The sequence below is a fragment of the Podarcis gaigeae genome (genome assembly GCF_964106915.1).
Source record: "Podarcis gaigeae genome assembly, chromosome: 2".
Lineage (NCBI taxonomy): Eukaryota > Metazoa > Chordata > Lepidosauria > Squamata > Lacertidae > Podarcis > Podarcis gaigeae.
The window spans coordinates 102,122,632-102,149,459 of NC_139679.1; the positions used below are offsets into that span (position 1 = coordinate 102,122,632).

The 26,828-nt window shown below is 41.3% G+C and overlaps 2 protein-coding genes across 4 annotated transcripts in view; both read right to left on the reverse strand.

Moving 5' to 3' along the window:
- LOC310837919 (uncharacterized protein C3orf49) overlaps nucleotides 1-26,828 on the reverse strand; it is a 405,030-nt gene that overhangs the window by 341,797 nt on the left and 36,405 nt on the right. The gene's annotated exons all lie outside the window — the stretch shown is intronic.
- ATXN7 (ataxin 7) overlaps nucleotides 1-26,828 on the reverse strand; it is a 95,141-nt gene that overhangs the window by 52,065 nt on the left and 16,248 nt on the right. For 2 of the 3 annotated variants that reach the window (XM_083723518.1, XM_083723517.1), the window contains exons 3-4: nucleotides 12,092-12,385; nucleotides 10,651-10,719 (exon numbers count right to left, since the gene is read on the reverse strand). In XM_083723518.1, coding sequence (XP_083579644.1) covers nucleotides 10,651-10,719; nucleotides 12,092-12,374 — 352 coding nt within the window. In that variant the 5' untranslated portion in view covers nucleotides 12,375-12,385. Of the gene's footprint in view, nucleotides 1-10,650; nucleotides 10,720-12,091; nucleotides 12,386-13,051; nucleotides 13,205-26,828 lie in introns of those variants that run through there. The other variant, XM_083723519.1, reaches the window with a different exon arrangement.

The following is a 26,828-nucleotide window of genomic DNA, read 5'->3' on the forward strand; positions in this document are numbered from 1 at the left end:
GTGTGTGTGTGTGTGTGTGTGTGTAACTTTGTATCAATGTAACATTTTTAACAGTAACTGTATTTTTGTAATGTTTTGTTTAAGGAGAGAAAATGGGAGGTCTTTCCATCAGGCAAGAATAAATGCTTAGTGTTATGATGATTTCCAGCCACTGTTCTTCAAGCATGTAAAATCAGTAACTATTGAGTAATTAATTCAGTATCTCTCTCTCCCTCCTGCCTGAAGTGGAGTCCCTAAGACAGTTGGATGGAGTCTTGTAAGCCTTCTTCCAGTAACTCCTGCAGCCAAGCTGGTGCCAAATGTACTACTCTGCTTTTCCTAGGACTACATCAGTGTGGCTGATAGGGGAGTTGTGTCACCTGGGCAGCCCAGAACCTCCATACACACTGCCCAGGCTTGCGCTCCCAGGGAAGTCACTTTGGTGCTTTTATTGCAGCAAAAAGAAGACTGGAGGTAGCAGTCACAAGTTGCCGGTCTCTGCAGCCACATCAGGTGCTGAGATTCTCCAGCAGTTTGACTTCACCCCAGAAGCACACTCCACTGTCTCCCAAGACAGCTGGATGCCAACATTAGCATATGCTATTGAACTGACGTGTCTGAAACTTTTACAAGTATTCCAATCATAATAATATCCAGTGGCTTCCAGTTTGGATCTGGCATATGCTAGGAGGCAATGTCTGCACGACAGTAACATATATACCATGCAGTTTGGACCATACTGTTTACAAGCACTTTTGTCTTACGCCACAAGTTTTCAGCTCATGCCTGCGCAAACTCTAGTGCAGCCTACAGGGTGTTTTTTCCTTCTAACAATAATCACTGCAGTCAAACTTGTCTGGCTAGTCCTATCAAGCTATCACACAAGGCAACATTTCAGGTGCCTCTCATTTCAAAATTGTTTGCCAAGCCTTAGTCCCATGAACCTGGATACTTTGGGACAGGTTCTTAAGGAGTTCCAGAAAGCATTCCTTCTTATCTGCACTGTATCTATTTGTATCTGTTATTTTATTTAATAAATTTATGTGTTCCCATTCAATATGCAACATGTTAAAATGATTTAAAACCACACAAAATATCAGGACTATACACAGATGATATTAGCAATGTGAACCATAGTCCACGATTAATACACTATAGTTTAATAAAACATTGTTTAGCATTTTGTGTAAACCAGGCCATTATGGAAACCTACTTGTATGATTTGTCGTTAACATGTGATTTGTTGTTAACATTTTTAAATAACAATTTTTATTAGTTTTCAGTTTATACATCTCAAAATAAACATTTTACATAATAACATGTAACAACTGACTTCCTCCCTTTCCTTTTCATGCTTCATTTTACTTATATGTCATTCCTGCATATTTTACTATAGCCAATCTAATCATTCCTCTGTTTAACATCCTTCAAATATTTACCATACTGTTGAATTTATCTAAATGCTACCAGCAATTATATTCTAAATATTCCACTCCTCTTTGAATAAAGATTCTTCTTGCTCTTTTATTCTATAGGTTAAACAAATTCTATCATCTTAAATTTCCAATCTTCCTTATCAGGGATCTCACTCACTTTCCATCTTCGGGCTAGCAAAATTCGAACTGCTGTGGTTGTGTACATAAACATTTATTTCTCACAACTGGGAACTTCAGACTTAAGTATTCCTAATAAAAAGGCCTCAGGTTTTTTGGGGGGAATGTTGTTTTAAACATTTTTTAAACTCATTGTAGATCATTTCCTCATAGCCTTTAACCTTTTTAACCACCCTGAGACCTCTGGGTATAGGGCGGTATATAAGTACATATGGAAAAATGTTCCTTCCGTTTCTCTCCATTACCAGCACAGATCTGATCCAACTTTGTACATCTTGACCAACCTACTCACTGTTAAATGCCATCTATGCATCATTTTCATACAAGTCTCTTTTAAAGTATAACATGCAGTAAATTTCAAATCATTCCTCCAGAATTTCTCCCAGAGGTTTAGGTCTATGTTATGCCCTATATCTATTGCCCAGTGTGTTACTGAAGCTTTTACGAACTCATCTTTTGGTTCCCCCTCTAATAAAAATTATACATTTTTGACAATTTATCCTTATTCCATAATAATTCTCTTTCAAACTGAGCTTTGATCTGGAAAGCCATTTTAAAAAAATCTAATTTAAACATTTCATATATTTGATGATACTGTAACCAATGTGTAATTTGGCTCCTTACTTCTTCCATTGGTTTCAATTGAGGTTCACTCCCTGTAAATTCCAACAGATCTCTGTATGTAGCCCATTGTCTATCCATGTTAATTCTCTTGATCGTGAGTCTTTTCTACATTAATTTACTTCTCCAAACTTTTTAAAGTCATCTAAAACCTTGGGAATGCTTACATTAGGTTGTTCTACATTAGGTTTACATTAGGTTGTTAGGGCCATGTCATCCGCAAAAGCCTTTAATTTATAAGTTCCACACCATGGGTAGGCAAACTAAGGCACGGGGGCTGAATCCGGCCCAACCGCCTTCTCAATCCGGCGTGTGGACGGTCCGGGAATCAGCGTGTTTTTACATGAGTAGAATGTGTCCTTTTATTTAAAATGCATTATTTGTGGGTTATTTGTGGGGCATAGAAATTCGTTCTTCCTTTCCTTTTCAAGATATAGTCCGGCCCCACACAAGGTCTGAGGGACAGTGGAAAAGTTTTCTGACCCCTGTTCTACACCCTACGATTCCTTGTGATCACTGGGCTGCAATATATACATGAAAATCTAAAAAGACTTTTCCATTCACTTCAACGGAGAGGACAGCTTTAGGTGAGCAGCGCTGGCTCTTGTAATGAAAAGCAATGCCACTTGAGCAGAAATTCCTTGTGTTTCCCAGGTTTAAAATGTGGCTCTTGACTGTAGCATCAATATTACTACTGTACAAAAATAATCTGTACTGAAGGTGAAATACTTCAAGCCATTACCTGAATACTTTGACTGAAGACATGCTGTCACTACAGATTTAGATAGCATTATTTGCATCTATGCAGAATTCTTCCAGCATCCCAGCTGCTTCAGGTCACCATCTCTACCCTGCTACCCTCTGCCAATTGGACACTCTGTTCGTTCGTTCTTGTTCAAGGACTAGCTTTGTTCTCGTTAATTTGTGACAAGCAAATCTAAGTAAAAGGCGCCACGCTTTGTGTTTAGATCAGATCCTTTTCTAAGAATTTCAAGTGCAAAGCAGAGCAAAGTGACAGACTGGCACGCCTGTTAAAAAGGTCACATATAACCTTTGGACTGCTGGATGCTCATACAGTAGACAACTACTAGCAGTTTAATATGTGAACCCGAAACGTTGAAGAAAATTTCACCATCTGCATGCAGTTGGTAGGTGCCAATATACAGCTGATTGACTAATTCTATGTTGGATGGGTGGGAATTGGTTTCTTCATGCTACTTGTTAGGCAATTAATTAAATAATAATAATCAAAAAATGCATTTGATAAGCAGTATTTTGATAAGCCGCTCCTGACATGACAGCAAAGTTGTCCAGCAGGCTAGAGTGAGCTAGAGTGTCCTGGCAACTCCAATTGTTCCAAGTCATGTTCCAATCTCTTAAAAACTACGAAAGCAATATGTTATCTTCTGGAATCAGAGCTTTATGAAGCCACTTCTTTTCCTCCTGCAAATGTGTTGATTGTGTTGAAAAATGATAGGAAAGCAGAAAAAAAAGAATTCTGACCTAGAGGTTCCAAGGTCCAATTTTGTAAGCAGTGTTGCCAAACAGGGATCACTTATTGACACTTAACTATACATATATTTTGAAAATACATGTGAGTGTTTCGACCCTGCCTTTAATTCTTCACTTGCTGCTGCTATTTTAAGCAATCTCCCCTGGGAACCCTCAACTCTAATGAAAGAACGCAATACCTTGCAATGCTTCTGCCCCATGTTAGAGCAGCACCAAAATACACTGCCGACACTTTCTAGCTAAAGTGGAAAACATGCTTGCTGGAACCATCCTGTTTCTAATCAGAATGTGATTTCAAGGAAGGTAGTATTGACATAGCTGAAGACCTTTTACACATTTATCTTTTTAATGTTAAAGGTAAGGCTGAAAATATAAGAGAAAGATATATAATCTGTTATATCATTTAAATGAAAACTTACAAACCCAACAGCTGTTTGTACTGCACCAAGGCCATACCAGCATGATTTTACTGAAATGAAACATCTCTCCCCAGTTCAGAAAAATCTGTCAAATTAATCTGATAAAACAGAAAGTGAAAGCTGCCAAAATCCTCCCTGCAGTAGCACCACAGGTGAAGCTGCAGCTTGATCTTATGCTGAACATCCATGTTTATGTTTACCAGAACATCCAAATTGGGTCACTGTAATTAGAGTGGGCAAGACCCAATCTAGTTTTGGCCAATAAAACAATAATATCTTATCTGTACTGGTAAGCAAACAGTCTATCTTATGGGATAATGATGCTCTAGACGTCCAGCCAGAAAAATGATTCACTGTGCACCAATTTTAATTTCCCAATATTATTTCTCATAAAAAGGAAACTGCAATATGTTTTTTTTATATAAATTACAGAACTGGAACAATCTAGTTTCAAGATGCTCATAGCATGGTGAAAAAATCTAGTATTTAAGAACTGGTTCAAACTACTAAGACACCAGGGATGCTAAAAAAATAAATAAATCATATGGTGATATTAAGAATAGACAAAACAAGAAAACACAAGTCACCAAACTGCCAAAGGATTTTTAAAGAAAAAAAAAAGAAAAGAAAAAGTTATGTCTACTACTTTTTTGTTTGCAGGTTGGTTCAGTGCGCTCTCGCTCTCTCTCTGTTCAATTATTTTTAAAAAGCAAACTGGAAAATCATTTAGGAAAAAGCAAAGGTAAAAAGGCTGGGCACTTTTGAGAGAATATGATTGCCATAATCAATGGGTATTCCAATACCACAAGACAGAAGCTAAACACCACAGGACATGAAAAATGTAAACAGATACTCCACAATTAAAATAAAGAAGTTTAAGTCTCCAAATTAGTTATAATCAAAGAAATGTAAGGTATAGTCCAGTTATGCTAGAAACTGACACAGTGAAGCATAGATCAGGGCCTACTAATTTAACTTTGACATGAATTATAATAAACTATGAAAATCATAGTAATCAACCACCATGACAAGTCAATCTGCTTTCATTCTTTAGACAAAGTTAACTGCAGCTGGTAAGGAGACGGCAGTGGACATCAGTTAGGATGACAACAAAGCTCTGCACAATATTTCCTCAATAAAACGATAGAAATTTGGCCAGCAAAAACTACAATAAATTCAAAATTATTACTAGTAGGCAAACTATTTTAAACTCCTCTGAAAATTATTTAATTGTCTGAAGTGGAATTTGTTGTTAAAGCAATTATATGCACTAGAGCTTCTCATAAACCCAGTTTCCTACATGTACTGTAGCATCAGGGACAGTTCCCTGGCCAGAGCTCAGACATATGTACAGACTTCTGTAAAATTATATACCCAATGAACATGAGCACAATGAAGGACCCATTCATTCAAGCAAGCAGTCTTCCCACACACCACATGTTACTATGTACTCAATCATGAATGTATCAAATCCCCCTTTTAAAATCTTCTAAGCTAGTGGTCATCACCACATGTTGCGACAGACAATTCCACAAATTAATTGCTGTGTGAAGTAGTTCTCCCCCTTTGTCAGTCCTAAGTCACTAGTCATTTTCATTGGATACATAGTTCTAGTATTTTTAGGGGGATAAAAACATTCATATGATATGTAAGTTATGATCATTCCCCCTGCCACATTATTCAACTTTCTTCTAACCTAGAAAGCTCCATTCCCTAATAATTTTGGTTGCCCCTTTTTAGCAAATTTGTACATTTTAGCTGTACATTTATTTATTTTTGAAAAGCAATGAAATAACTGTGCACAGTACAGTGGTACCTCGGGTTACAGATGCTTCAGGTTACAGACTCCGTTAACTCAGAAATAGTACCTAGGGTTAAGAACTTTGCTTCAGGATTAGAACAGAAATTGTGCTCCCGTGGCGCAGCGGCAGCAGGAGGCCCCATTAGCTAAAGTGGTGCTTCAGGTTAAGAACAGTTTCAGGTTAAGAACGGATCTCCAGAATGAATTAAGTACTTAACCTGAGGTACCACTGTATTCCAAGTGTAGCCACATTACGATCCTCACAGTTTACTGCATGTAAACTGCAGTACAGCACGTATATTATTCAGATAATCCTTACAACAACCCAGCAAGGCAGTTCAGTCCCCTGCACCTTGGGCATCATACTGCCTCTCCTGGTATGCCCTATGGAGGACCTTATGGTCTGCAAATAACAACACCCCGAAGTTTCCGGGCCCCAAGGAGATTAGACTGGCCTCGACCAGAGCCAGGGCCTTTTCGGTCATGGCGCCGGCCTGGTGGAACGCTCTCTCACAAGAGACCAGGGCCCTGCAAGATTTGACATCCTTCCACAGGGCCTGAAAGACAGTGCTGTTCCGCCAGGCCTTTGGTCAGGGTTCAGTGTGACTCATTTTCTCTTTGTATAAGAACAAGCACGAAGGAGGTTTCCCTGCCTGCTCACAGGTCCTTATAATATCAGTGGAAACAGTTGGTCCTGGCGAGTATTAACCACTTTCAATTTTAATCTTAGGATTGTCATTTGTCCAGTTTTAATTTTAATTTATTTGAATTAATTTTGGGATGCATTTTAATCTATTGATTGCTTGTTTTTATGCATATTGTATTATTCATATGTTAGCCGCTATGAGCCCAGCTCCGGCCAGGGAGGGCGAGGTAGAAATAAATTTATTATTATTGTTGTTGTTATTATTATTATTATTATTAATAATATCTTGAAGCTGAGGTTGACAGGCAAGGACTTTCCTAAGACCACCTTGTGAAAGTAATAATAATAATAATAATAATAATAATAATAATAATAATAATAATATATTGAAGCTGAGGTTGACAGGCAAGGACTTTCCTAAGACCACCTTGTGAAAGGAGCAGAAATTAATTAGATTCCACACTAAACCAGGACTAAAATAACTCAGATGCTCACCCCACTCTGGCTGCTCCTGGCAACCTACATGTTAATATATTTCCCATAAGGCTCTGTATGTTTATGGGCAGGCATAAGCGTCTTTTTTATGTCCCAAGTAAGCCAAATGAAATTAATCACACAGTTAACACTCAATTCATTCCTGAAGAAAATGTTTAAGATAACTTTCATCAAAAAACCAGAAGCCTTTTTTACTAGGGTTAACAGGAGATAAAAAACCAAAAGATTTAAAAAGACTATTTATGTATGCGACAACAGCCGCAAGAATGCTACTCGCCCAGAAGTGGAAGGAAGAGAAAGTCCCAACCAAAGAAGAGTGGATAACCAAGATTATGAACTACCGTATTTTTCACCCCATAGGACGCCCTATGGGACGCACCTAGGTTTTTTGGGGGGGGGAATAAAGAAAAAAAATTATCCCCCCCCAGGCATGGGGCTGGCGCAGGGAAAGCCCGAGCTTCCCCCGACCCCAGCCCCCAGAACAGCCTGCTATCCGCAAGCCTAGGGAGCCGCGCCGGTCTCCCCAGGCTTGCGGAGAGCTGAGCAAAGCCTGGGCACGCTCTTCAGCGTGCCCGAGGCTTTAGAATGCAGGCAGCTCTGCGCAACCTTTGGGAGCCCGCGCGGCTTCCCACTGGGCTCCCGAGGGTTGCGCAGAGCTGCGGGAAGCGCAGGCAGCTCTGCGCAACCCTCTGGAGCCTGGCGTGACTTGGCACCAGGCTCCGTAGGGTTGTGCAGAGCTTCCTGAAGCCTGTATTTGTCCCATAGGACGCACACACATTTCTCCTTCATTTTTGGAAGAGAAAAAGTGAGTCCTATAGGGTGAAAAATATTTGTCAAAATGGCAAAGATGACCGTGAAGATCAGACACCAAGATGATAAAAAAATTAGTCAAGAGTGGGAAAAAATTATAGAATATCTTAAAGACCACTGTAGAGACTTAAAAATGTTAGGAGGATTGTGATCACACTTATAATGTAATATGATTTAAGGTAAAAAAGGAGATAAAATGAATTAGAAAAATGTAATTAGATGCAAAAATAGGGGAAAATTGGAAACCGGAAGTGGGGGTGGGGGAAGTTTGAGGGCTCTAAGTAATCCCAGAAGTGTAGAAATTTAAAATGATGTGAATGTATAAGAATATCATTTTAAAAAACGGGGGGGGGGGACATTTTAAACACACACACACACTCAATTCATTGCAACACAACTTCTGCAGAATCAAGGCCAGTGCCTTGACACAATGTGAGCACATACACAGGAACAATATATACTTTTAAAAGTACGAATTGTGTCTGGATGGTAACTTTGAAATAATGCCCAATTTGGGGAGGGGTGGTTTAGAAGTTTTAGCAGCAATCTAGTTTCCCAGTCCTGAACAACCAAAGCTATTTTGTCACTCCACTGTGAAAACACAACAAAGCCTCAGTATAGCAATAGTTAGATTCTGTGCAAATTACATGGGTTTGTATTAACAACTGTTTTGTGAATACACAATTACTACTTAACACTGTAGAGCAGCTGCAGTAGTAGGCAACTTCCTTGTTTTAATATATTCCCAACTCTGAGGCCTCAGCTGTGCTGCTAGGGGATGATGGGAGTTGTAGTCCAAAATATCTGAAGGACACCAGGCTGGGGAAGGATTATTAAAGCATGCCCAGGCTGCTCCTTATAGGTTTGCCAAGGATACAAAGGGCAAGAAGTAAAGCTTATGTAAAATGGTGGACTGTTGGTTCTTGGCTTCTTTCAAGTCGTCCATATATCCCCAATGATTAGTATATTTACTTTTTTTTTAACATTCAAAACCTTAATTTACCCTCAGGGCAAGAAGGTTTTTGAGAATTCTTACAGGCAGTTTGAGGAGGGAGAGGCCACCTTAGCTGGACCACTGGGAGCCAGATAGTGGACAGCTCTCCAGTCTATTCTGTCTCCTTTCTCCCCAATATAGGTATGTTGTGGGTTGGAGAACCAATAGCACATGGACTAGCAATTTGTGTGCTGTTGATTTGAAGACTGAATTAGTTCTCCCAGTACTGCTGCTGCACATCTCCCTCACCCCGATTCATTTAAGTGGCCTTGTATAGGTTCCAACTTGATTCTGTGAAGTCTTTTTTAGTTGAGATACGAGTTTTCTGATAGTTAAATCTAGCTTTATTGATCAAATACATATTTTCTATTTTAAAAAAATGAGTGTTCTTTAAATTAGCACTCCTGACTAAGTGGTCCTTGCAAAGTAAAACATTTCTGAAACTAATCACAATTGCCCTTCTAGCATAACACACCACAGAATTACTTAACAGGTCCGAAAAATATTTTAGTACTCAAAACGTACTAACAACTGTAACCCTGATCAAAGTACTAAGTGTGATCTCAAGATGGACAATTAAATCAGGAACAAGCAAAGGAGATATTACTACAGTTGGGATGGACATTAATTACCCTTATGGAGACCTGATTTGCATTCAATGCGGAGCCAAACCATAGCTTAACAACAAGCAAGCATGCAGGTTCTCAGAGAGAATACAGTGGTACCTTGGGTTAAGTACTTAATTTGTTCCGGAGGTCCGTTCTTAACCTGAAACTGTTCTTAACCTGAAGCACCGCTTTAGCTAATGGGGCTTCCTGCTGCTGCCGCGCCGCCGGAACACAATTTGTGTTCTCATCCCGAAGCAAAGTTCTTAACCTGAAGCACTATTTCTAGGTTAGCGGAGTCTGTAACCTGAAGTGTATGTAACCTGAAGCTTATGTAACCTGAGGTACCACTGTATCGCAGCCACTTTGCTCCTGCTCCAATCCTGTTTGTGCCATGCTCCTGTAAAGTTAAGCCACAGTTTGGCTTTGTGTTATAACTGAACCAAGACTCATGGTTTATTTTGCTCCTGACAAAACATGAGCTACAGCCAAAGTTTGTTCTATGGTTTACTGCTCATGGTTAAATCTGCTCCCACCCCAAAGCCCAGGTTCAGTTATAACACTAAGCCGAACTGCAACTTGGCTGATAGCAGCACAGTAGTATCAGGCCTAGAAGGGGAACAAAGCAGCCACACTCTTTTCCCTAGGAGCCCGCACATCTCCTTGTTCATACTAAGACACATTACACTGGCTTAGTGTTACATGTGAACTCTAGGCCATAAACTGAGTAAATACATGTACTGGCCTCAATGAAGAGGTAAAATTTCCAATAATATCCTCAACAATCATGCCCTAGAAAAATCGATTGTGAAACTGACCAGAGGGGAAGTGACCCTGAACTTAAGTATATCCTAATATCCTAAATGATATTAATGACTTAGTAAGAGATACAAGCATTGCTAAACTGGTGGGAAACAGACCACGTTATCAAATTCAACATATATGCATCAGCAAAACGGCCAATAAATCATAGGAAAATATGATAATGGTTTTAGACAAAAACTAGCCACTGGATCAAGCTTACAATAACCTCAAAATATTAATTTCAGGTTTAAAACAGATTTGGCTTGCAAACATAGGCCTTTGCAAGACCCTACATCTGCCCATTTCACTGACCATTCTATGAATGGAAAGACCTTTCCACGTCAGACTCACCTTCTCTACAGAGTCGCATCGCTTCTCGGTTTTTCCCATATTCCTTGAAATTTTCTTCCAAGGTTGCTCCTATGTGACAAACAAAAATAAGAACTTCAGTTTAAGGAGTCCTTGTTAAATGGTGACTATGAAGCAAATGACATGCTAGACACTGTTTTTGCCAACGTTAATACGAAACATTTGTTCCAAGGATAGCTATAAAATATATTTGCTGCAAAAGTATACAACACATCCTTTCCCCTCATCTCACACAAGCAAGGTAGCTAAGAAGGGGTGAATTAATTTGGTAGACAAAACAGAAGTAAGGTAGAAAAAACAGCTCCAATCACAGACACCTACTTAAACATAGTACATACAGTGGTACCTCAGTTTAAGAACAGCCCTATTTACAAACTATTCGGCATACGAACTCCGCAAAACCGGAAGTAGTGTTCCAGTTAGCGAACATTACCTTGGCCTACGAACGGAAGCCAAATGGTGGAAGGGCACCTACAGCGGGAGGCCTCATTAGGGAAAGCGCACCTCGGTTTAAGAACCACTTTGGTTTAAGAACGGACTTCCAGAACGGATTAAGTTCGTAAACCGAGGTATCACCGTACTTAACTTCTCACCGTCAGATATAAGTCACTATTGCAGCAAGTCCCTAAACATAAAAGCTGAATGCACTACAACCTCAAAAGATCCATGCATATCATTTGATATATAAATGGGTTGCATGCACCTGTATATACTTTTATTTGGAAACACTTCCCATGTGACCATTTTCATTCACAGGCAGACGATGTAAGTCAGTCCCCCAAATACCTTATTAGTCAGGGGAATGACTTGTAGGCACACACAAGTGAGCACATATTGTAAGATGTAAAAAAGCAAAAAGCACATCGATTAGCAAGCCATGTACAGTTATTATATTAAACAACTTTAAATATTCAGAATAATGCCTTCCTAACAGAGAGTGGTAAACACATTAAAGTATTTTGCTTGATGTGGCTTTTGTGTGTCCAGCTCAAAGCACCTGTAAACAAAAACTGCAACATAGGAATGGCCCTAGCAGAGACAAAATACCTGGAAGCATGCAGCTGCTCTCTTGGTTACTCAGGTAAATGAGGAGCAGAACATACCCTAAATCTGCTCTCAGTTGAGGAAGCATACCTATACCTAAGGATTGGAGAGCAGCCTGTCACAGGCACACTGAGGATTACCCACATGCAGATAAACCTCGGAGAGCGGCAGGGTGGAGTTGGCTCCGGGTGAAACCTGGCTCTTCCTGGCCAATCACCGCAACTCCCCACCTATCTCCGAGCCTGGGACAGATTCCGGGGACAAGAGGAAGGCTGGAGCGCCTCCCCCGCCCGGTCCCCGCAGGCGACCAGCTGGGTTAACCCCTTGGCTGCCGGGCCGGACCCCTCTCCTGTCCTTCCCTCCCCCATCCACCTCTCACCGTCGTTCCCGTGAAGTTTAGCAGCATCGACCCAATGGCTCCAGGGCTGCCCCAGCATCGCCTCCGGGCTGGGCAAGGACTTGCGCTCCCCGACCGTCGCCATTGCCGCGCTGGTGGCTGGGGTCGTGCTCGCGGCAGCAGTGCTGGCGGGGCCGGGGCCGATCTCGCCTCCGCCTCCTCCGCCGCCGCCGCCTCCGTGCCGGGGCCGCCGCTGCTGCCTGCTGGCCGCCGCCGCCGCTCTGCGTTGCTCCCCTCTGACGTCAGCCACGGCCCGCGCCGACATTCTTTCCGCTGCTACAATGTAACGAGAAAAGTCATCAGGCTCTTTAAGGTGGCGCCGCCGCTTAAGGAAGCTCCGGCAGAATTCCCCTCTCGCCAGGCGGAACGGGGGCTGCCGCTACGGGCGCAAGGCTGGCAGGGGCAGAAGCGGCACCAGCAAGAGGCCTCGCGCCGCCTTTGTTTCCAGTTTCCCATTAACCCGCCGCTGCAGGTTCATAATCATCGGCCCAGGGAAGCGAACCAGTGGGCTTCCCCCCCCCCCTTTCCCCCTATTATGGAAAGGGCGAGGAGGCGCGACGACCAGCACGATCGCCGTCATCGGGGATCCCGAGGCGACAGCCGGGATCGCGAGGCGCTTCCCTCCAGCAGCCCAATGCGAGACCCGCAGGGCGCCGGTTCCGAGGGCGCCATGGAAGCGGCCTAGAGCTGGACCGCGCGGCCCCGCGAACTCCAGAAACTTCAGCGAAAGGAAGTCGGTTAATTTTAGGAGTCTCGCAAAGCTCCGCGCATATTATCCCAGTCGGGCCCCCGCCCCGCCGCTTCCCCCTTAAGCAGAGGCAGGCTCTTAAAGGCACAGGGGCCCTTTCCCGCACAGCCAGGAAGCCCGGGAGGCAGCTCTCCCCCGACTCGCCGTCCCCTCACCGCCCGATTGAGTCTCGTTTCCACAAACGCGTAACCCACCAAATCTCCTCTCATGACACACACTGCTCGACCCCGCACTCTTTCTTTTTAGGCGCTCCTGGGAGCCCGTCGCCTCTCGAGGCTACCTTAACGCCAGACGCCTCCCTCTGGCCTCCCTCCCACCTTAAAAGTTTTCAACGTCAAGCACAGGGACGGAGGCTGAGTAGGAAACAAGCAGGAAACTAACCCCATCTATGTAACTCATCTCCCGCCCCCAGCGCTGCCGCGGACACCTTCCTCTCGCAAATGTCATCCGCCGATCTTGCCTTAAAAGGTCTCATTTAATATTTAAATCGCTCCGCTCCGGCGCGCCAATGGGATGCGGCGCACGGCGACTTCCTCGTCGAAAGAGGCCCGCGCACTCCCAGAGCGGGGCTTTATTATCTGTCAAAAGCATGAATGAAGACCGAGATTGCCAATTCCCCCCACCCTCCTCGCCCTTACCCCACCCACCACCTTCAATGCTAGGGAGTTAAAGAAAAGAAGCGCCAGAAAAAGGGTGGGTGTGGGGGGGATCTCTCTCTTAAAATAAAAGGTTAACCGCTTTAAAAGATGATCAGGAATAAATATTATTCAGACCCCTGCTTAACCCTTTCATTGTCCTCAGAGGAACTGTGTTTGCAACTTCGCAATTCTGTACTGTTCTCGATCTCAAAGTGAAATCTAGTGATATTAATCCTTACGTCAAGTATTCAAGAGATTTTACCTCTTCCAGTGAGGACAAGAATGGTTTTACAAGCAACCGTCTTCTTTATAGGGGGTTGTCATTACACAGATTTTAGAATGTATATTAATTTTTTGCAGCATCTGCACAAATTTCCTTAGAATATTTTATTTTAGCATACTTGGGTGGATCACAAAACACTTTGGTATAAAAGAACTCAAGGCACATAAATACGGTACTCAGTCATGCAAAAATGTCATACATAGATACTGAGAGTATACTCAGCAGACTGAGCACCTAACTATTTGAAAATAAAACTGGGCCACCCACAAATAAGGTAGTGGTTTCTAAATTATTTGGGGACTCCCTAGCCCCGTAGAAGTGAAAAAGTAAATACTTAAAAAAACCAAGTCCTAATGTAGATCTAGTGGTCTCCAAGAGCTTGGTGAGTTCAGTTCAAGAAGACTGTTACTTGGGGGGTGGGAGGGAATTGGCTTAAAAGCTTATCACCTCCTAGAGGTTTGCTGCCTGAAGTACTGAACAGAAGCAATTGATGTGGATCAGGATATATTGCAACATCTAACTGCAGGTCCCACTTACATTTTAGAAAATAGTAGGCATTTTTTTAAAAAAAAATTAGGTCTATCCTGAGAATGCTAAAAAGCACACATCATGAACCTATAAGATATTCATATGTAAAATGCATGTGCTGAAATGCTCTTTTTAGTAACAAGATTGCTCAAATTTAGCACACCAGGCAATATGCGCTGCTTATTCAACATGCTCTGTATTTCAAAACCATGTTCATGCCTTATACACCCAAATCATGACCAAACTTTGTGATAATATATTATCATAAGCATTATATACCCTTTGTAATTATTAATATACACGTCTACTGTGTATTCGTGAAAGTGAAAGTGATTTCTGATTTCTATAGAATTTACGTCTATGTAAGTACATAGCCATGAAGATTAATCTTACACAGGTTTCCTCAGAAGTAATTCAGTTGGGCAGAGGCCTGTTTCCAACTAGGTCCTACTCAGAGTAGATTTGTTGAAATTGATGACGATGACTCATTAAGATGCATAAATTTCAATGAGTCTACTCTGAGTAGCTGGATACAGCCAAATCCTGTATTCACTGGAAAACTCGTAATCTCTGTGTTCAATGGGGCTTACTGTCAAACAAAAAATACAGAGGAATGCACCTTACTGGCACAAAAATACAAATTATTTTTTCTATATTATCTGTTGCAAAAAAGATATGAAAGGCTGTATGTCAGCTCTTTGTACCAGTAGTGTTTTATTTACACTTGGGAGCGGGAGAATGTCTCCTTGGCAAGACAGGAAAGATATTCATTGCCAATTTTTCTACTGGCATCTGATAGGCTTTTCTTATTACACACCCCAAATGGTCTTAAGAGACAGTTGGCAGAATACTGTGCTTACTGAAGAATCATTGACTATTAATTATATGAAACAAAGTTTATCTGGTAAATAATGCTAGATTATCTTAAAGAGTAACCGCCATGTAGATTTTTCTATTTTCAAAAATAATATAGCAATACAGCTAACTGACTATATAGTGATTAGTTATCACGAGGATAAATGTACCTGAATCTACACTGAAGTTTTATAAAGTATGAACACTATGACAGTTTGCCACATAGATGGCTCAATGGCATGGAGAATGTCCATGCCACAGCCACATGTTACAAGAGCGTCAACTGAATAGAGCAATAGCAAAACTGCTCCACACATTGAAGTTGCTGTGTGGAGTAGTCACTGTGTGGAATAATCACTGTGCGCAAGCTATTTCAAACAGTGATGACTACAAAGTATAAAGAATATGTAATGAAACAGATGAGGCCCCTACTGAGCCTTTGATCACCTCCTGTAAAAAAAAAAACCTGCTGTCGAAGAAGAACCATACACTATTCTAAATATACAGTATTTTCATTAATACCATAGGCTCATAAGCTTTTAAATGTTTGGGTTTAAGTTACAACTGTTTTGCTAGCTCATTATTTAATTAAGTTGCTGGAAGCCCAGTAATCACATACATACAGTATCTGTTCAGTCAGTGTACGTTACTAATGTATGGGATGATGAGGTGTCTCAAGTTCAACAAACACTGAATTTCAAGGTCCACAAGCAAATTCTAAAGCAGTGGTGGCTAATCTGTGGCACTCTGGATGTTATGTTGAACTACAACTCTCATCAACCCATTGTCTATGTTTGCTGAAGCTGATGGGAACAGTAGTTCAGCATAACCTCTCGATGGTCACAGGTTAGCCCCCCCCCCTTCTAAAGTGTTCCAGGTCCCTATTAACACTCAGCCACTGGACAAAGGCTGTCTAGCACCATTTTGACAGTACAGTCAAACCTCGGTTGTCAAACATAATACATTCCGGAAGCCCGTTCAGCTTTTGAAACATTCGACAACCAAACTGCAGCTTCCGATTGGCTGCAGGAACTTCCTGCACTCAAGCGGAAGCTGCGTCAGGTGTTCGGCTTCCAAAAAATGTTTGAAAACTGGAGCATTTGCTTCTGGGTTTTCAGTGTTCGGGAACCAAATCATTTGAAAATGGAACCGTTCGGGAGCCGAGGTTTGACTGTACAGCAGATCAGCTAATGCGGTCAAGAGAACCAGGGAAGATGGGGTGGTTAGAGAATGATGGAGAAAGTGCAATTTTCAGTGTTAGACAAGTGTACTGACACTTATGTAGTCAAAACAGTGCTATCCACAAACAAGCGAGAGGTTATCATTATAGGCCTGTAACAACTTGAAGGTTTGCTAAAAGTACAAATATTGAGCAAGGAGGGGGAACCGCAAAAACAATCCAATGAGCACTGAGTGTAAGTCGCCACAGAATGCTGAGTGTTGCGGGGCAGGAAATGAAAGAGCCAACTTAACTTCTCTCCCCATTATGAACCAACCCGGACTCTGCAATTATCATCTGAGATCCTTCTTCATGTCCCTCCCCCACTAGAAGTCTAGAGGATGGCAACACAAGAATGGGCCTTTTCTGTGGTGGGTCCCCATTTGAGAAATGCTCTCCCCAGGGAAGCTTGCATGGCACTTTCATTATACCTTCAGGCACTGGGTGAAAAATTTCCTCTTCAACAGGGTGTTTGGCTGATTAACAGTCTATGGCTTTTAAAAATGTGTTTGTGGGAAGCTGGTTATTGGTTTCTTTTTGTTTTATTATGTATTTTGTATTGTTATTTCGTATTTTTCTGTTGTGAACTGCCCAGGGCCCTTTGGATGAAGGGCGCATACAAATTTAATAAACAACAACATATTATGGAAACATTTTCTATGCAAGTAAGGAATATATTCCCCAATGCTGATGTTGCTTAGGTGAATACTGGTTGTTATACACATCCCTTGGATTTGGTCTGCTTTTGGTCATAAATAAGAAAATGTGCATAACATACTAAATAAACTGTATTCTTCTACAGCTCCGCCCTCAAATAAAATACTGGGTTGGATCCAGACTAACCATGAGTGGAGTTCTGCTCATGGGACACTCATGCAGGAAATGAGGGGGCAGGGGGAGCCTTCAACAAACAGCAGAGCACAGTTGTATATATCCCACCCTGAGTTCACAGCTGCCTGTTGCACAAATTATGTAAAACATCATTTGGAGAGAAACTAGGGACAATTACATGGTCATGAACAGGGCAGTTTGCCTCTCAGTCTCACTAAGAGGTACTTTCCTCTTACAACTCTAATATTTTGCAGAACACCTGTAGCAAGAATGAAAAGGCGATAGACATAACTTAGAAAGGGAATCAGACAGTATTTAAAAGCCTAGTTTGCCTAAGTATCTATTAAAGACCACCTTTTCCCCCTAGCCTTTGACACTTGCGATGTATGGTCCTGCCTTATTTTTGTGACTGTGAGTTGTTTTAAATTGCTTTTAATTTTGTATTTTAAATTGCTGTGCTGTAAACCCACCTTGAGACCTCAGGGAGAAGGGCAGGTAATAAATGAATAACAACAACACTCTGCACACCTTTGGACCACACAGACTTTCCTTTTTTGTCAAAATTGAATAAAATATTATACCGAGTTTAAGGCAAGTAACGTTCTCAGATGCGTGTACATAGGAATTGCACAAATGCAAGTGGCCAGCCTATTTCTGGCAACCTTTGGCCCTGGATGTCCAGTACAAGATGAGAGAACCCTTCACTTATCCAAAGGGTTTTGCATGTAGCAGAGAACTTGCAGGGGCGGGGGGGGGGGGGCGGAGGCAATGTCTTTTACTTTATCAAAGATGGGAAAGCCAGAAAATTTGTTCCACTTTTCACCAGGCTTTTGCAACACTAAGAAGCAGCAAGAATCCACATCACTGCTTCAAAGTGTTTACAAACCCTGGGGGAAACCCAATCCAGGCCCTCACTCAAATCCAGAAGACATGTGGGAGAATCAGTGGAAATCAGAATACCAAGGGCAGCCATCATTTTGGATCCTTAGGTAGAAAGCAAGTCCTTCCAGAATCTCATTTGTTTCTTAATGTGAACTGTAAAAGTGTAAGTAGACCATTTTGAGTCCCAGAGTAGGCTATAAATTTTAGATAAAATGCAATCAATCAAGAGGATGGGAGGGCTCAAGACAGCTACTACACCTCCTACTTTCAGAACTATGGCTGTAATAAACATATTTCACCTGTAAAGAATGACAAGCACTCACATCTTTTTGAACTTCCAGATGAGGGTTATTTGCTGTGTCAAGGTATAGCAGGACAGGCTTTCAGAATCTGCCAATCAGTCACAGGCTCCTTCATGAGGAAATGACGCCTTAAGACTTAATTGTTAGTGCATAGCTATCTGCTCTTCTTTATCACAACTAATCAAAGTCATTAGAAAGGGCTTGTGCTCGTGAAAATGCCTGTGGAAATCCAGCTGAGCAATTACTGCTCATATAAGTGCTCTGTGAAAATCAGATTTGAGAAACTAACAAGTTGTACATGTACTGTTGATAGAAATGTAACTAGGCATTTTTGGTAGAATGAAGGAAGTCAGAGAAGAAGAAGAAGAGTTTGGATTTGATATCCCGCTTTATCACTACCCGAAGGAGTCTCAAAGTGAGTAACAATCTCCTTTCCCTTGCTCCCCCACAACAAACACTCTGTGAGGTGAGTGGGGCTGAGAGACTTCAAAGAAGTGTGACTGGCCCAAGGTCACCCAGCAGCTGCATGTGGAGGAGTGGGGAAGAGAACCCGGTTCCCCAGATTATGAGACTACCGCTCTTAACCACTACACCACACTGGCTCTCAAGTACTTCCATACTTGGGCTCATGCTAAACAAAGTTGTTGGGTTGGTTTTTTGTGTGTTTTTTTGGTCAATTAATGCTTAAGTAGAATTTTCAAGCCCTGTTCTGTCATAACACCATTCTTTGTTGTGAAACGAGGCGTAAGCACAAGAGAAAAGAAAGCAAACATCAAAATAGACAGATGTGGCAAGTGTAACATAATGATTGCATTAGCTACTACAATATGAAATGAAACTAGCTTGTGCTCCATCATACCAAATCAACAGGTTTTTTTGTTTTTTAAAAAGAGAAAATTTGTATCCTGGTTTTCTACGCACATGCTAACTCAAGGAAGCTTGAAAGAGGTACAATAAAAACAAACAGCAATAGAATTAGGAGAGTAGGGCTGCAATCCTACACCCATTTATCTAGAAGTAAATCCTACTGCTACAGATAGGTAGCTGTGTTGGTCTGCCATAGTCAAAACAAAAAAAATTCCTTCCAGTAGCACCTTAAAGACCAACTAAGTTAGTTCTTGGTATGAGCTTCCGTGTGCATGCACACTTCTTCCAGTAAATCCTACTGGACTCAGAAAGGCTTACTTCTTAGTAGGCATCTGCAGGATTGCACTGTGAATCAGCTGAGGCCCTAGGTAAAAATAAAAGTCCAGTGGAATAATACAATTTTCAGAGTCCACTTGAGGCCCATTTAATCACTATTATTTGACTCTGCAACTGAAATATATAAGGAAAGGGGCCTAAAGATACTGATTCTGAACTGATACCCCTGCCCGCTGCAATACTGCTCAGTATTGCTCTATGGCTCACGTAACATCATTACTAGTAAAGCTGGTGTGTGAGTGTGGGTGTGTGGGTGTGTTTGTGTGGGTGAGAGAGAGAGCGTGCATGCTTAATTTTGTTGTCCACTTCTGGCAGCTATTTTGCATGTTAAGATGTCACCATAGGCTGGCTGATGATATACTATTCTACTACTGAAACATTCTTTCAACATGCCATGAATCCATCAGTATTCCAGTAGAAAGAGAAGAGTGACAGCAGAAAGATCAATTCATCACTTCAATGGACAAGATTACGGACTGTCAAGTCAAACTAGGAAAAATAAAGTCAGTTGAGAAACTGATTTTTCTTTTTCTTTTTGTGGGTTTGCAAGTGGGGAGCCAGTTTCATATGTTATACAGTGCAAGAAACAGAAGTTAATGAAAGAGAAAATGGTTCTCTCTTAAATCAATCAAATTTTATTTTAAAAAGTTAGTTCTCTGATATAGTTTGGGGGAGTACTAAAACAAATGGTAGAAAAATAAAGATTATAAATACACAGACAGCACCTGAGAGACCCACTTCTCAGATATGGAATCTGACATGCCTGCGTAGGGAAGCCAAGAACTGGTCAGGGAGGGGGGGTGCAACATTCAGCAACTTGAAGAAAAAGCAATGTATGGAAACAGGCCTGCCTGAGGAGAAGGGAAGGAGAACCAAAAGCATAACAGTACAGTGGTACCTTGGGTTAAGTACTTAATTCGTTCTGGAGATTGTTTGTAACCTGAAACTGTTCTTAACCTGAAGCACCATTTTAGCTAATGGGGCCTCCTGCTGCCGCCGCGCCGCCGGAGCATGATTTCTGTTCTCATCCTGAAGCAAAGTTCTTAACCCGAGGTAATAATTCTGGGTTAGCGGAGTCTGTAACCTGAAGCGTATGTAACCAGAGGTACCACTGTATAAAAGGTAAAGGGGCCCCTGACCATTAGGTCCAGTTGTGACTGACTCTGGGGTTGCGGCACTCATCTCGCTTTATTGGCCAAGGGAGCCGTCATACAGCTTCCAGGTCATGTGGCCAGCATGACTAAGCCACTTCCGGCAAACCAGAGCAGCGCCCGGAAACGCCGTTTACCTTCCCACCGGAGTGGTACCTATTTACCTACTTGCACTTTAGAACTGCTTTAGAACTGCTAGATGGGCAGGAGCTGGGACTGAACAACGGGAGCTCACCCCCTCGCAGGGATTTGAACCGCCAACCTTCTGATTGGCAAGTCCTAGGCTCTGTGGTTTAACCCACAGCGCCACCAGGCCTTCCCAATATCCTTTAAGCTTACAGAGCAGGGGTGAGGAAACTGTGACCCCTCCAAATGTTGTTGGGCTACAACTATTGTCATATTTCATAACTAGCCATGAAGACTGAGGCTGATGGGAGCCGAAGTCCAACAACATTTGGAGGGGTCACAGGTTCTTCATCCCCGTTGTAGTGCTATCTGGATATACAACGCTATCAATTCTTTTTTGTTTTGTTGAGAAGCTTCTCCAAAATGAAGGTGATTAAATCAGAAACCCAACGGAAGGAAGCACACCAACTTCTTGAATCAAATGTCTGTCAGGAGTCCAAGTTTCTGTTTCAAAGAAAAATCTGAGAGAAGCTCCAGGAAGAAGGATCAACAGGAAGGCCTAGAGCTTTCAGTTCACTGGTTTTCATGACTCATTTACAAACTACTCTTTGCTCACTGTCATGACAATAGTGCAAAGTACAAATATTGGCTTCCTATTGTGGGATACGGCTCCCAGTTAACAAATCCTGATACAAGCTACTGTACAAAAGTATTTGGGGAGCAGAAATGTTCACACAAATGTATCTCTTAAACTAAGTGTAGGACTACACCAATGCATTCTACATGACTATGCTTGAAAATTCAAGATTAAAATGAGTATTTGGGGATGTATTTCACAAGCATTCCAAAGTTGGTACTGTATTTCCACCATCTCCTTGTGGTATGAAATCATATAATGATTAAATTCACCTTTCACAACACGTTAAGCCAAGAGAATGGTGTGTAAAAGTAGCTGATGTAGTTCTATTTCTAAATCTAAGCAGGTATGTGAGCATACCTGCAGTATCAGTGCAGTACCTATATGCCAGTGTAGTACCTACATTCAAGACAACCTAGGAACGCCATTGGACTCATAACTAAAAGGTTGGGACAAACATTTAAATAAATAGAAAATAAAAAAACTATTTCCTTCCCCATCTCCCACAACAAGAAGAGTTTGGATTTGATATCCCGCCTTTCACTTCCTTTAAGGAGTCTCAAAGCGGCTAACATTCTCCTTTCCCTTCCTCCCCCACAACAAACACTCTGTGAGGTGAGTGGGGCTGAGAGACTTCAAAGAAGTGTGACTGGCCCAAGGTCACCCAGCAGCTGCATGTGGAGGAGCAGGGAATTGAACCCGGTTCACCAGATTACGAGTCCACTGCTCTTAACCACCACACCACACTGGCTCTCTTAAACATTCTTGGTAAGTAATTCTGCTACTATAGAACTCTTTCTTACTTGAGGGCCTTCCATAAAGATTTGTTTGATCTCATCTAAATTGGCTTTTAAGGGGTAAATTTAAGCTAAAATTCATTTCGAAAGGGATACTTAATTATTTTGGTGGGGCTATCAGTTCTACCACTGTGTTATATTTTTAAGGCAATAATCTACTAAAGCTGCCACAGGTGTGGAAATAGCCAGGGAGTCTGTGAAGTTCTATCTATCACAACAGACAGAGAGCTCTAAAGAAGAATCTTAAGAAGTCAGGTTACTTGGATTTTGTTAAAATATTATTATCCACCTGAGGATTTGGGACAGTGTGGGATAGAAATCCAAAATTTAACTTCCAGAATAAAATAAAGCATCCAAAATAAAAAGTGAAATCCTAGCTCCCTGGCCAGGAACAGTGGGATTGGAGCAGATTAGGAAATTGGGCACTGCATCTGAAGCTCTGTCCACCTGTGGTGGCCAGAGCAGAAGACAGTGTTTTGTTTTGTTTTGCTGCACCGACTCCAAGGTGGCACAGCTGAGGGATCCATACCAGGTCCCTTGCAGAGGAATTGAGTTGCTTAGGATCCAATGGATCCTGGGCACGGGGTGTCCTGCCCCCAGGCACCCTGTTTTAGGGCCCTGTACCAGCAACTGGTATGCCATCTGCTATGGTTTCTGCAGCTGTTACTATATCCCACCTGTTCTAGCAGCAACTATCAGGGGGTTAGGATTAGTGATGTGGATTTTCCGGGCAAATTTGCATCAGAAAAGTTTTGGAGACCCTAGAGAGTGATCTAATTTGGCATGTTTATTTTACCTGTATTTAGAAAACCAAGGTATAAAAGTGAGCTGTGTTAATTTTTTGTCTCTGTTCACCACAAGTATTTGACCCAAAATACTGGAGGTATAAAATTGAAGCACACCTAATGTGATTTAAATGTTATTTTATGTAGATTTTTAATGGGAATACTGTAAAAGCAAAAGTGAAGACCACTGTTTGTACTTCATTCATGTAGTTTAAATTTCAAGGATGGAAAAACCAAAGACACTGAAAGCTGTTAATACACTAATACATTTCGTGATCCAAAAAAGCTGACTCATGTATTTGTTAGGATAATCAATTGAAAATCATTAATTACAACTCTGAAACCATCAAACCTCCCTAATATTATATTTGTAGTTATCGCCCATTAATTGCTACTAATAAACCTATGAAATAAAATAAAAAAATCTGCAGGGGAAAATTCTGTGGGAGACAATTTTATGGCCCGCATCACTGGTTAGGATTGCTATTTAAAACATTTTACCTGCCTAATAAAACTATTGAAAATAGTTTTGGGGGTTTTAAATTATTAAGCTAGAAAGCAGAATACATATAGGAAGCTCTGCCCCACTTTATAATGAATTGTAGGTACAAAGTTGTATTGGCGTTAAAGAGACAAGGTCATTATAAAGGCCAATCATTATCTTAAAATACTCTCTATGCAATGCATTTGGAAGCAAGGCTGCCCTCATCTGCAAAATCCCCTTCCTCCAAAAATATACTGGAGCCAATTAAATCATCTCTTCCAATAAAATATTTTATTTGAACTAGGCCTGAGTGGTAGGAATTAAGCTGATATATAGATGAAGTTTTAATATTAAGTTGTCAATTTTATTTTATCTGGTTGGCTTTGCCATAAGATTTTAACATACTGTTATCTGCCCTAATTTTCTGGAATGAGGTTTATTACAAATCTAAAACAAGAACAAGAATAACGAGTTCAGTGGGTAGCCTTTGGTGAGTCACTCTTTCTAAAGAATCTGCTCTTATCTACAAGACTGAAACAGAAGTGCTATACCTGCCAAAACAGAGCTTGGAAAAACTCATTCTAAATACCAACACTGCCAAAACTCTCCTAAACATAATACCCATAATTCTTTTCTTTCTTTAAGGGTGAAAGTTAAAATTCTTACAATTACTACAAGCTACAATAGCTATAGGGACACGGGTGGCAATGTAGGTTAAACCACAGAGCCTAGGGCTTGCTGATCAGAAGGTTGATGGTTCAAATCCCCGCAACGGGGTGAGCTCCCATTGCTCGGTCCCTGCTCCTGCCAATCTAGCAGTTCGAAAGCACATCAAAGTGCAAGTAGATAAATAGGTACCGCTCTACGGGAAGGTAAATGGCGTTTCCGTGCGCTGCTCTGGTTCGCCAGAAGCAGCTTAGACATGCTGCCACATGACACGGAAACTGTCTGTGGACAAACGCTGGCTTCCTTGGCCTATAGAGCGAGATGAGCACCGCAACCCCAGAGTCATCCGTGACTGGACCTTTTTACAATAGCTATATGATGGCCATCTTGTTTCATTACTGATATTTTATTTCTATCTTATGAATCAGTGCTGGGGAACCTGTGGGTCTGGGGTTTCATTTGGAATTTCAAATCTCATGCAGAGCAGAGCAGAAGCTGCTTAAATGATAGCAACTGAATAGTTTAGCACCTAGATAATATAAAACAAGAGAGCCTAACCCTTTGGCTCTCCAGATTCTGCTGGATAGCCCTGCATGGTCAGGGATAATGTGAGCTGGAAGTCCAGCAACATCTGAAGAATTACAGGTTAGTGACTCTTAATCTAAAATACTAACCCCTTCATCAAGCAGCCAGTGTAAAGAGGCTGGCAGCTGCATTTAAAGCTGAGGTGAGTCAGACCCAAAAACCCCCACAAAACCCTGGTACTAGATATATCAATATTCTATAATGAATGAGATTTCAACAATGCCATTACATTTCCCCCCAAAGCTATAAATTTTGTAAGACACAATTGGATTCTGGCTTGTACTCACTAGCTATAGTTTAAACAAAACACAGTTCGCTTAGTTTAAATGTCACAGGCAACTGTGGTTAGTTTAAAAGCAGAAGTAAAAGCTTTTGATATCTTCCTTTAGTGCATGATGGAAAAGGAGTAAGAAAGGGGGACAGGAGTGTGGGAGCCTATGCCTTGGGAAGGCTCATTTATATAGTTAGAAACTTGTTTTTATAGTTAGAAACTGGTTTCTTGTTCTTGCTGAACAGATACAGATAGGTAGCCGTGTTGGTCTGCCATAGTCAAAACAAAAAAAATTCCTTCCAGTAGCACCTTAAAGACCAACTAAGTCAGTTCTTGGTATGAGCTTTCGTGTGTGCATGCACACGAAAGCTCATACCAAGAACTGACTTAGTTGGTCTTTAAGGTGCTACTGGAAGGAATTTTTTTTGTTTTGCTGAACAGTCATTAAGTGAACTTGATTCTATTGCCACTTCGTACAATTTCTCTACAAAACTTTGTACATGTATCTCCACACAGAAAACATGGAACATTCAACTGAGGGTGGTATTTATATGCTCCTACTTTTAAAGGAGCACATAAATCTTATATGCTCATCTTATAAAACTGCTCCTGATCCAACAATTCCAAAGTAGCTTTTTAGCTGAGCTTCATGAAAATACATATTGTAAAGGGGTGGGGGTAGGTTGTACTGCGACTAGCATTCTGTAATATTATCTTTGTCATTTAAATGTGTTTTGCTTCTTTCAGCTACATAAAGCAACCCCTTTAGGCTTTTAGTAGAACAGTCTATTTTTAAAAGCACATAAAGCTGGTTATCACAACAAAATTAACACAGCTAAAACAGGCTTAGCTCTATACATCAAGACTCCAGTATCAGAAGTGTTGAATTCCATTTTATACAACTATCAAGCAAAAGCAAGAATATATAAATCAACAGAACTGAAGATATCCAGAAAACTAAGAGAAATGCTTTTTTAAAGGAACTGTAATGTGATATTGTCACAAGGAAAGCATCGTATTACAATAAAATATTATGTTCTCCAATGTTACCCTTTGGTAGAGGAAACATACTCTATCACCTGAGGAAAGACATATTCCCTCCCTTGCTAATTAAACAAAGTGCTGATTTTGTTTAAATTTATGTAATATAACTCTCAGTGGTCAATGTGTAGGACATGCTCTAGGTACAAATCTCTGCACATCTTCGGTCATTGTCTTTTAGGGTCAATGTCCCACTTGTAAAATGAAAATACAAGACATACCTTGCATAAAAGAAGAACATAATCACTTATAATATAGGAAGTTGTTTAAAAATACGAACAAATTTACATCCATGGGGCTGCAGAAATTAAGGGGCTCATAATCCAGTCCCATGCACTCAACAGAACTATGGGCCACTTTCCAGCTCCCACCAACAACATCATAACAGAGAGAAGTCCAGCCTAGGTGCAATCACAAGCCAAAGAATGATCAGCTGAAGGGAACTTGTTTCCCCACTTCCTACCAGAAAGGACACTCTGTCAGTTTTGCTTAGGAAGCACATTCTGGGCCCATTCTTCACTCCGGGCTGATGGTATATTTGTAGAAGAAGAAGAAGAGTTTGGATTTGATATCCCGCCTTTCACTCCCCTTCAGGAGTCTCAAAGCGGCTAACATTCTCCTTTCCCTTCCTCCCCCACAACAAACACTCTGTGAGGTAAGTGGGGCTGAGAGACTTCAAGGAAGTGT